At 45.1% G+C, this 11,386-nt stretch overlaps 1 protein-coding gene across 1 annotated transcript; it reads right to left on the bottom strand.

Moving 5' to 3' along the window:
• Nucleotides 1–4,377: 4,377 nt before the first annotated feature.
• On the bottom strand, nt 4,378–8,209 carry RAB19 (RAB19, member RAS oncogene family). The gene is made up of 3 exons (XM_009815390.2): nt 8,000–8,209; nt 7,023–7,206; nt 4,378–4,654 (listed from the first exon to the last, which is right to left on the bottom strand). Exons 1-3 carry the CDS (start codon nt 8,192–8,194, stop codon nt 4,389–4,391), a joined length of 645 nt encoding a protein of 214 aa, XP_009813692.1. The 5' UTR covers nt 8,195–8,209; the 3' UTR covers nt 4,378–4,388.
• Nucleotides 8,210–11,386: the final 3,177 nt, after the last annotated feature.

Genomic DNA, 11,386 nt, shown 5'->3' with positions numbered 1-11,386 from the left:
AATATGGAAGGTTATGACTTAAGCTGTGCTACGTTTTCTTTAAAGCAAATACCTAAGGTACAGAAGCTGAAGAGGCCAATCAATGAGAGTAGTGTCAAGATGAAAAGTGTAAAGATGCCATAAACTTCCACCAGCAAAATCTTGATTTCAAAACAAAAATCTTTAGAAAAAGATATATGCTCTCTCTCACTTGAAGTACCTTGACTTTACTCCCTATGCAAGAATATATATGAATGGTTTTGACAGAAAGTTTTGCATCTTGTGGTAAGTGCAAAGTAAGTGTCTGCTGCCCATTCTAATTGGTCTGAATGTGATCATACATGTGAAGAGCACTTCTTATAACCTCTGTTGCTTTAGTTCAAATCTCAATAGCACAGCTCTTTCCTGATTGTAGCCCAAGGTATGTTGTAATCTTGCTGAGGGGATGCCTGGTTTGTTTAATGAAATACAAAGTAAGTCTTCCCTGCTACAGCAGGTACAAAATAGATTTCTGTTTGGAGGATACTGTGCAGTATGGGGTGTCGCATGTTTGGAACAAAACTTGTGTAGATGGAATTAGGAATGCTGCAGCAGCTTAAAACGAGGGACTCCACATGTCGTTCCTCAGGATTGAGATACAATACACGACTGTGCTGTAGGGATCAAGTTCCTACAAAGTCAGTTTAATGCTAGCTTTAGAGAAGCGTTATTAAACTGTAGTTGTGGTGAGCCTTGCTTCAGGTAAGCAAAACTAGACAGACTTGGCAGTAAAAAGTGTAATAAGCAGTGATGTTCATGGACACAGCTGTAGCAAGGAAATGTGGGATTGCAAATATGTTAAACTTCAGCTGCTAGTTGCTGCTGTGACTGTTATCCATGGGTATGCTATTTGTCACTTGCAGTCAAGCCAGCAGCCCACAGCTGGGAAGGGGTATGTCTGAACAGTGCTATGGTTAGAGCACTCACCTGGTGGGGGGAAGCTTCAGTTCCCTATCCAGAAGCACAGGCATGCATCTCCTTCCTGAACGAAGGCTCCAGCATCGAGCTCTCTATCTCTGTTTAGGGCCTGAAAATTGCTTTGTCTGTCTCCTTTCCAACTATACTTAAACATTAACTGGAATGATTAGATAAAGAACCTCAGCTTTTCTTAATAAGAGCCTGTACCCTATGTATGAAGAAAAGCTTGACCATGCAGGCAGTGCCATGTGCCTTCCACATCACTGAGTTGCAATTATGTTTGCTTTTAAGGCAGTCAGCTTCTGGGAGGTGCCAGAGTTTGCTCCATTTTAAAATACTTCTAGTTTTATTACCCTGTTATGTGGATAGGTGCTGCTTCAGTCTTATATAGCATGGCTGTGATATCAATGCAAGTAATGTGCTACAGCTAAGATTCAAATACTTCTTCCAAGTAGATAAAAAAATCTAACAAATAAGCTCACCTTCAAGCTGGATGTGCAGCTAGCTCTTAAAACTGTGGGACACTAGTAGTTTTTAGAATAGCATTGCAAACAACATTACAATAAACTACACTTTCTACAAGTGCATTAATGATGTTGTCAAGAAACACATTGGATTTGCATATGATGCTGGGGGAACAAACATGTTACTATAAGGTTCCATAGCAGTTAATGTGTTTTTTCGTTAACTTGCATTGTCATAGCCACATGCTTCCATCTGCTCTGTGACAGGGAAAAGGCACAACTGCAGAATTTACACTGTGCCTGTTCTTTAATCTAGTGGGTGCTATCTTACAGTCTAGAATAACATGCTATTATAAAGGGGGTTTTTTAAGTTTATAGCATTCTTCACCTATTATCTCATGAATAATACTGTCTACTAATACACACTCTGAAGAACCTTTGTGTTAGCAACTGCTGCAGCTCACTCTTGATTTGTATGCAGACAGCTTAAAAAATGACCCTATGGAAGCCATTTAATGTAACTGCCCAAAGGGCTTGTGGAAGATGCCAAACAGAACCAACCAAAAGAGGTCGTGCAACTAGAACAGGAGCCTAAGAAGTAGGTATTTAAGACTAGTTTCTTGAAAGAGCAGTAAGGAGCCTGTTACACCTGTTAAAGGAAAGGGAACAGTGTGGTTCAAAGCACAATTACAAGCCTGTTCTCCCTGATCCTGTGTTGCACAGCTTTGTGCCCATGAAGGACTTAGTCTGCAAGTAACTCCATGTGTGTGGGAAGTGAAGGGCAAGAGCCCTGTAACTTGGCAGTGCTGGGCAGTTAAGGGAGCATCAGCCTGCAGAAGTCTCCATACTGGGGGTATGCAAAATAACTTCATACAGTAATCTCTAATTAAGGCAGTAAACCCAATAAACCATACAAAGGTTAATACTCTGCTGGTAAGATCCTTCCTGTAATTCTTGGCTAATGAAAGAATATAACTGGAGATAAACACAATACTTTTCTATTAAATACTAATCTTCCAGGAGACCCTGCTGCAAACTGTCTCTGGTGTATCTGAAATAGAGCAAAGTTTGCTAGCAGTTTAAGTGTGGATATAAAAAAAAGTAAAACCTGCTGCATTACAAACTACTAGTAGGAGTAGTTTGGATTTTAAATACACAAGAATATTAAATTTACATTTGACTTTTCCTAGTGACAAGAGGTGTAGCAACTAGTTGTTTGGAAGCTGGATTTCTACTTGTTCAGCTGCTTTGAAAGGTTATGGTGTTTACTGTTGCTTAAGTATGGAAACTGAAACAACTATAGGCTAGTACCAAATCAGGATGAAATTAAGATTTAAAAAGTAAACATCAGAAAGAAGATGCCTGAAGATGATGAACCTTTCTCCACAGCAGGATATAGCAAAAGGCTTAGAGGCTAGCATTGAAGGCTTCTCGCTTGGTTTACATATAGCTGAATTAACCCCTGCTCTTCACATGTGATAGCAAAGAACCTGGCCAGAGGAAGCATTAATAGTATGAGAAATATTTGCAGGACTATAAATCAGTGATGCATTCTGCTTTATTTTTTGTGCTTCTCAAAAGATTTTCCAGAAATATTTGCTACATGTTTTTCTCTATTTTTCAGTAACTTGTTAAACATAAGTAGACTGTTACCTGGTAAGCTAGCAGCGTACCAGCCTTCCCAGGGCTTCTTTGCATGTAACCCAGACTGTATTTTATCATTACAGAGTTTGATTTCCAATTCATAGCTTAACAGTAACTACCTAAGTGATGGACTTTGATACATGTAGACTGCAGTCAAAAAACTTCCTCTGTATAGTGTTTCTTTCCTCCCTCTCCTTCCCTGTTTCCATCTACCAAAAAAAAGAAAAAACAACACACCCTTCATTCAGTTCTGGTACATAGAAGCAGCAAGCCCCCAAAAGCAGAGCTTGCATTTGAGAGGAGCAATACAAAATCTGTTGCTACCAAGATGTTAAGTCTCCATAGCAGTAGCATCTATACTTGCCTAGGGGTAGTTTTCTGGTATGCGCTATACCATTCCCTTACTGCTGTAAGGTAAACCATCTTACCCCTTGCTGAATTTTACAGGAGCTTGAGTCCCTTCTTCACACTCCCTTGAAAAGCTACAGGCATACTCTCAAGCTGTCTTTGGCCCATCACACAAACTACAGAAGCCTTTTGATTAAAATCAGGACATCAAAAGCAAGACAAGCTTAGGAGAAAAAAAAAAAGTCCTATCACCCCAGCATTGATTTAGGCCATTACTGGGACCTTGGAAGCTTCACTACTCCTAGTAGGTCTATGTAGCAAAACAGAGATCATTACTGGAAACTATTCTTACAATTAGAGAACAAAATGAAAGAATTTTCCTCACCCCAGGAAGAAGGTTGGGACCCTAATGTACCATATTCTACCTGCTATGAAACCCCAAGGATGTCTCCAGGTCTGTCTGGTGAAGAAATCATGTACTGTATTATGTTCTTTGAGATGGGTGGCTACATGCCTGCCATGAGGACCACCCCTAAATGAAAGTTTAAGCAGCAATGGGTTAGCGCTGTCCAAGCATGCGTCAGACTTTTTAAAGCTACTGCCAAACTGCTTGCACTAGAACAAACAACATAGTTTAGAAGGGTCAAATCAATGCAGAACTCTGGTGCAAATTTATCTTCTGACACAGCCAGAAAATAATTTTAAAAATTATTGCCTTTAATTATATCCTTAAAGTTCCCTTTCGTTAAGGCAAGGGCTGGCAGCTTCCTGAGTCCTCTCAGCTCAGAAGTTCATGTTAAAGTATCAGCTGCCATGTTCAAAGCAACCTGTGCTACCAACAGGAACAACAATCTCTGAAGATACTTACAAGCTGAACTGCAAGGTAGAGATATCAGAGATGGCTTGAGGCCACATGGCACACTTTCATCAATTGAATAAAATGAAATCAAAACAGCCGCAGAAGAATGAAGGCTTCCAAGTTCTTGAAATCTCTCTTCAACAGAGGCACTGGGTCTTCTCCACACTTGGACTGGCAATCACTGGCCTGGAATCAAGATAGATGCTGTTCGGAGGGTTCTCTCCATGAAGCTGTAAGGTATTTCGGGCTATTAGCTCTTTAGCCATTAACGTGAAGACCTCTTCTATGTTTTGAGCTTCTTTTGCTGATGTCTCCAGTACAGCCAAGAGCCCATGCTTCTCTGCCAACGTGCAAGCATCTTCAAACAGGACTTGGCGCTTATCCAGTGAATCTGATTTGTTCCCTTAAAAGAAGGAAAATAGATAATTCAATAATTCAGTCTCTCAAAAATTCATCTTTAAATGCAATACATGAATTCAATTTTGTTAAATAATAGAATTGTTAGGAATAAGTGTTAGTGGAAAAACAAGATGTGAGCACATCAGAACCACAAACATAGAATGTGGATCAAAACTGCAGATAATCATATGATGATGATATCAAATGAGTTAAAAAACCCAAACAAAAACCCAAAAACCTGTGTTCCTCCAATTACTTGCTGTAGGTAGTGGTGCCAGGGGATTATTTGGAAGCAACTGTTGGTCCCTATTCCCTAGTGTTTTTAAACATTAGGTAGCATTTAAGTTAAATATTAAAAAAAAGTCTTAGAAATCTTGGAGCTATAGTGACTGCACACAGCAAACCAAAGCAATGTTGCATAAAGGTTTATTCCACCTTCACTGGAAGCCACAGGTGTTACGCTATTGTCAAGCTACTTTAACACATCTTCAAGTGGATGCTCAGCTCTGAAGATCTGGGATGTTGTTAATCTAAAGCAGATCTCCTCAAAAAAAACCAAACAACCCAAAACCAAACACCAAAACAGGAAGTACCTGATGAACTGTTCATCAGATTTTAACATGACCTTTTTCTACAAGGCAGTCATTTTAAGATGATGTCAAAAAAGACAAGAATTCACAACAGCTACCTTAATGCTTAAAATGTATACTTAAGAAGTTTCTGCATGTATAGATTACTATAACACTTTTACTCAAAGTAGTTTAGTCAAAAATCTGTCAGAAGTCATGAAACACCTCAGATAAAATACCTTTGTATATTTAAGTAGTTGCAGCACATGTGGAATTATCAGCAGTTTTGGTACATGCAGTACTGGGCCAAAGGCCACATTCATAGTTTCGAGACAACCCTTCATCAAATTCAGATCTTGAATTTGAAGCATATATAAGCCAACTCCTCTCCCATTAAGTCCCTTTCAGTTTTTCTAAAATGGAAAAAAACCCCACACAACCCACCCACAAAAAACCCACCTTGCTTGAGGGTTATTTGCCTTCTTAAAAAGAGCCCCCCTCTTTCCCATCTGGAACTGAAGGAGGAGAGTTAGACTTCTTAACCTCATACTAGAAAGGTGTATAAAATGACTACGTGTAATTAAACATACAAAGACTTCCTGCCAAAGTAAGTAAAGCAAACAGCACCAGCTTTGGAAGAAAGCACCAAGCTGGATCCTTGACAAAAGCTTTATTGTTACCAATTTCAGAACTTCTTTCTTAAAAAAACAAACAAACAACAACAAGCAAACCCCACAACGCACACAGATAGGTCTTGTTCTTCAGATTCATGAGAAAAGTTAGAAAAACCCTACCAAAGTTTAGTGATCCCCCGCCCCTTACTGATTCCAAACACTGCAGTTACATGCAGGTCAGAATTCATTTGTTTCTTCAGAGGAAGAATAGGAAGAACCACCATGGCAGAAGTAAGTAATTTGCCAGGAGCACAAGCAGAAGCTTAGTCTCCATGCCTGTTGCACTGTGGGGCTCAACACTACCTATCCTCAAGAGCCAGTTGGGGCTGCTGCAGTTGCATCCGTTGCTCTCTGCACAGTGCCACAGTGGAACAAGCAGAAGCAGCAGTGGAATGTAAATAAAAGCTCTGTCATTTTACTACACCAGTTCTCTCATTTGCAGCTTCTTCCTTGGGGAACAGCAATAATAACCTGAGACACAAAGGGAAAGGACCACATTGCTTCCTACCAACTCCATTCTCAGAAATTTCTACTCACTCCCTTCCTCAAGAGGCAAAGTTTCTTGAATGCTAGTGGAATAAACGAGGACAAGGAGGAAAACAAGCAGACTACTTTGTGCTCTGTAAAAGCCATGTCCCCATCTACTGTCTTACCTGACTGGAGTCCCATTACAGAGCAATGCATATCAGAAGAACAGAGAGGAAAGATGAGAACAAGGAGTTGTGTTGCGCTGTGCATTCCCCTTCATCTTGAATTACTGAGCTGCTAAATTCCTGCACGGTGAGGAGTATAGGGTCAGACTTACTGCAATTCCAACCTGAATAAGGTTGACCCTGCTTGCTAGACTAGCAGCAAGTTTGTTGCATTATTCCAGGAGGAAAGGAAGAAGTAAAAAAATGTTTCACTGTCTGCAGTGGGCTTGGTACTGTCAGGACCAGGCTGTAACTTTCCTAATTTTTTTTTAGCTTAAGTCAAATTGATACAATTTCTGATCTATTTTAATTACAGCTGCATTCTTCTTTAATGCATAGTTTATAGATGCTTTAAGTAGTGGGGGGGAAATTGAGGGGGGTTTTATACATGTATTAAAAAAAGCTATACAACATAACATTTAAAATTAGATTCCTACCAATTAACATCATGACCAAGTTTGCAGCACCATACTTTTCAATTTCATGAATCCAGTGAGGAATGGATTCAAATGTGGACCTCCTAGTAAGGTCATAGGCAAGGATGGCCCCATGGGCACTCCTGTAATAAGACTGGGTTATTGTCCGGAAACGTTCTTGACCAGCTGTGTCCCATACTTGGATCTGCAAGAGAAAGGATAGAAGTTGTAAAGACCAACAGTTGCCGCTTCCTAGGTGTTTGCCATCAGCATGTACATTTTTGAAACTCCTTGCCTAGAAGGCAGCTAGGCCTGTCCCAACTCACTCCACTACACCCACAGTGTGGCTTTGCCCCCTCTAGATCTGAAGAGATATTTACATGCCTGTAAATACAATCTACGCAGACGAAAGAGAAAGCTGCAAGGGTAAACCCAGCTTTGCAAAGAGTCCAGGAAACCCAGTTTCAGCAACTGTACTAGAAGATACAGAGCATTACAGCCTTCTAATAAGAGAAGAAGAAGAGCCAAGAAGCCCTGATACAGGGCTAGGCAAAGCAAAGCTGTATAAAGGACAGGCATCTGAACTTTCATCCACGTGTGGAGGTAAGTTCCAACTAACAATTTCTTCTGGTGTTCATCTTGAGAGTCTTCACCTTCCCTCTGATCAAGCATGCATCAAAGTGGAGTCTTTGCAAACTAGAGGGTTTTCCCTCCTCGGTGTCCCAGCTCAAACCCCCACATCTCTGAAGGAGGGAGAAGACCTCCCCTCCAAACCAGAGCTGGCTTTCAAAGAACTCCCTGCAGGCAAAGTGTGAGCCCTCTCCACAGGCAGATCCAGAGAAGGCACGAGGGCAAGCACGTACCCAAATTAGGGTGAGTGCATCGCCCAGGGCACTGGGACGCTGTGCATCTCCCTGCACCCGCACAGAAATGGCGACACGGTATTGGGGAAGCAGGTGCTGCCTACTGAGCGGCCTGGGCTCGCTCCGGCCACCGACCTTCACTTTCTTGCCGTCGATGTCCATCGAGCGGACAGTGAAGTCGACGCCGATGGTGTTCTGCTGCTTCTCGTTGTACTGCCCCGTCTTGAAGCGGTGCACCACGCAGGTCTTCCCCACGTTGGAGTCCCCGATCAGGATGATCTTGAAGAGGTAGTCGAAGGCATCGTCCGCGCCGGAGCTGGAGAAAGGCATCGCGGCTCCCGGGCGGGCCTGGGGCGGGGGAGCCCGGCAGTGAGGGGGGAGCCCGGCAGTGAGGGGGGAGCCCGGCAGTGAGGGGGGAGCCGCCGCCGCCGCCCCGGCCCAGCTCACGGCAACCGAGCGCACAGGGAAGGAGCCCCTGTCCCGACCCGCTCACCTGTTGGCGCTCACCTGCCAGGACAGGTAGCGCCCGCTTTGTACCCGCCCCGGCCCTCTCGGGGCCGGCGGGAAATGTAGTCGTAGTCCTCCTCTTCCTCCGCCTGCCCTGCCCCGCGGGCGCAGCTGGGGGAGCGGTGCCGGCGCCGCTCGCGCCCCACCCCCTGCGAGGGGGGAGGCGGGCAAGGGCCCCGGTGCGCCCGGGGGCACAGCCGCAGGGCCCTCGCTGGCGGCGGCGAGGGCCGGACTACAACTCCCAGCGTGCCCGCGGGCCGCTCCCGCCGGAAGAGCCGCCTCCCGCTGACTTCCGGCGGTCCGTGCTGGCCGGGCCCGGTACGCGGGGGCGGGAAGGGGGCGCGGGGCGGGCGGCCGTTTGATGGCCGTGGTGGGCTCACGGTTGAGGTGCAGCCGGTGCCTGCCCTGCCCTGCCCTGCCCTGCCCTGCCGCTGCCTGCTCGGCTCCCCGCCCCACCGAGTACGTGGCTGCTGGGCCACCTGCGCCGGGAGCCGGGCGGGAGTTCGCTGGCGGGGGAGAGCCGCGCCTTCGTCGTCTGCTTCGGCGCTTCAGTGGGGGAGCCGGCCCAGCCGAGCGGCGCGGCGGGGCGGGGCGGAGAGCGGAGCCGGCGCCGCAGACGGCCTCAGACGGCCTCAGGTGAGCTGTGCCCGCCGGCGGGAGCGCGGCCTGTGCGGCGGGCTGCTCGGCCCAGCTCTCTTCCGCTGGAGCCGCGTTCCCGGCGGGCAGCCTGTCGCCTCCGCAGCAGGCGTGGCCGTGCTCGGATCGACTCGGTGCGCGGAGGAGTTCTTTTTCCTTCCAGACGGCATCCAGCTGGGCTCTCGGGGGATAGGCGGTCTGCTTGTGGTGGGTGCCAGCTGCCGAGGGCCTGTGTGCGTTTGGGTTTGTGCCTTTTTTCTTCCGCCTCTTTGGAAAGATGGCATAGAAGAGTGTTGTTCTCCTTTTTTTTTTTTTTTTTTTAATTCGTTTGTTTTCTCTGCACTTTGGAAGTCCCAGGAATATTAATTCCGGTCTTTCCTGATGGCTTTGGAGGACGTCAGGGTAGTATTAAGGAAGTTTATTTTGAACTTAAGGTGTCTTATTTTGACCTTAAGTGAAGGGATAAGGGAGAATGCGGGAAGCTTAACAAAAAGCTTATTCAAAATACCGGTTAGCTGAAGGTAAATAGTGCTGAACAAGCAGACCAGGCAGTCTAACACCCTAAAAGCAGTCCTCTTCCTTTCTTAAAGGCTTGTGCTTCACTGCCTTGAGTTCTTGCCTTCTCCAAGTTTTTGCTCCCCCTCCACTACGAATTTAATGTGGTATTCTCAGAATAATTAGAAGACTAATTTATAAGGATAAACTCCTAGTTGCATATTCTTCTAGCCTGGGGAGAATGCCAGTTTTCAGTTTAAAAAGGACAGGATGAAGAAAGGAAAAAAAGGGAACACAAAATCTTTCATAGTCATCTCTACACTGTAAATAAGGGAAAAGTGTCGTCCTGTGCCAGTAGGTCATCTTCTAGAAAGCTAGCTGAGATTGCAAAGCTCTGAGGAACAGATAATTTCAGTAGTAAATGCTATAAAAAATAGGTGACTTTAAGGTCAAAACCAGGTCTTAGCTTTAAAAAGATTCGGTATCTTGGACAAATAAGATCTATATTTGCATATGTTGACATAAAGCAAGTAGTAAATCTCGTGCTTCGGGCTGCAAACTGATTACCCAAGGAAGGAACTTCTCCCACAGCGTTGCGCAACTGGCAGTGTTTTGCTTTCCTCGGGAGAACTCTGTTATCTGTTGTTGCCTGGTGGGAGGGGAGGGAGAGGCAGGGAAGGAGAACAAGCTCTTGTGTTTGACCAGCAGACCGCGTGGTTCACAGGCCTGTAAGGACCATGGTGCTGGGAAATTGGAGTGCCTTGGGTTCCTTTCTCATCTTCATGCAGCTTGTGTGGGGGACAGCCCTGAGCAGTTTTACTGCTGCCTGAAAGGGATTAGCACCATGTGATACTTGTGTGGGTGCTGAGTTTTCATTCACTGATGTTGAGAAATGGTCTGGGACCTTAGACGGACATAGTTTCAAGATTACTTGTGAAGATCCTCTTCCAGGCTTAGCCCTGCCTTCCCACAGCTCCTGCTGGAGGTGATATTTTTCCCTCTGCGTGAACCCAAGCAGCCTAGAAGCATGTCCCTACTAGGAGGTGCTGCTGGATCTGAGCAGGCTGTCCCAGCTGGAGAAATGGGTACGTGGCTCAGCTGGGCTTCGTAGATGCAGATGGTCTCAGATCTTGTATAGATTTGCTGCATTTGTCCTGGATGAGAATGGAGGCATTCAAGCGTGGTGTAGGATAAACACGACTCCAGTGTCTCAAAGGTGTAATAGCTCGGTCCCTGTTGCTCAGAGGATCTCCATGCCATACTCTGTTTTGGAGGTCAGATGTGGCCTTGGTTTTCATGATGGTTAATGTATCCAGTAGTAGCTGGCATCTGCTTGTCGCTCAGGCATGCATCATTATTGAGAGAACAGGAAGAGAAGACTTCTTATAGTGAAAGTTGTCTTGATGAAACCTTTAAAAGTTATTAGAAGGAAAGGCAGAAATCTGTGTGAAATACAGGCTTTTTAGCAGCAGAAATTTGGATAAGAGGGAGTCTGGGCAATGGCTTCTAATTTCTCCCAAATTAGGTTATGAAGCTGAACTTGGAAAGTTTTCTGTCAGATTTACAGATTGTTACAAAAAGCACTTGTGGATATGAAGGAACGCAAAGGCATTATGTTCTGTCTTGTTTCAGCTCTGAGTCTTTGGGGGAATGGGTGGTGGGTTATTTTGACTCTCCTCAGCATTCAGAATGTGTGTGGTGTTTGAATGTCTCTTGAAGGCACAGCTCCCACCGATTTGTCTAGCTGTCTTAAGCCAACTAGCATGAACAGAATCAAGTTCTGCCTTCAGCAGCAATGTCAGTATACAGCGTATCTTTCTCTGCACTGCTTTCTCTGTTGCACAGATGCAAGTGTTTGTGTAGCTGCTTTGTGAGCTGTGGCAG

This window comes from Gavia stellata, chromosome 4 (genome assembly GCF_030936135.1).
Source record: "Gavia stellata isolate bGavSte3 chromosome 4, bGavSte3.hap2, whole genome shotgun sequence".
Classification (NCBI taxonomy): domain Eukaryota; kingdom Metazoa; phylum Chordata; class Aves; order Gaviiformes; family Gaviidae; genus Gavia; species Gavia stellata.
The sequence above is the reverse complement of the archived record's forward strand: the minus strand, read 5'-3'. Positions and strand labels throughout refer to the sequence as shown.

Excerpts from the sequence above, each read along its gene's own strand:
- RAB19 (XM_009815390.2), bottom strand. The coding sequence starts at position 8,194 with ATGCCTTTCTCCAGCTCCGGCGCGGACGATGCCTTCGACTACCTCTTC. Across the intron at positions 7,207-7,999 it reads TCGACGGCAAGAAAGTGAAG|ATCCAAGTATGGGACACAGC; the intron begins GTCGGTGGCCGG and ends TTTCTCTTGCAG. Across the intron at positions 4,655-7,022 it reads CTTGGTCATGATGTTAATTG|GGAACAAATCAGATTCACTG; the intron begins GTAGGAATCTAA and ends CCTTCTTTTAAG.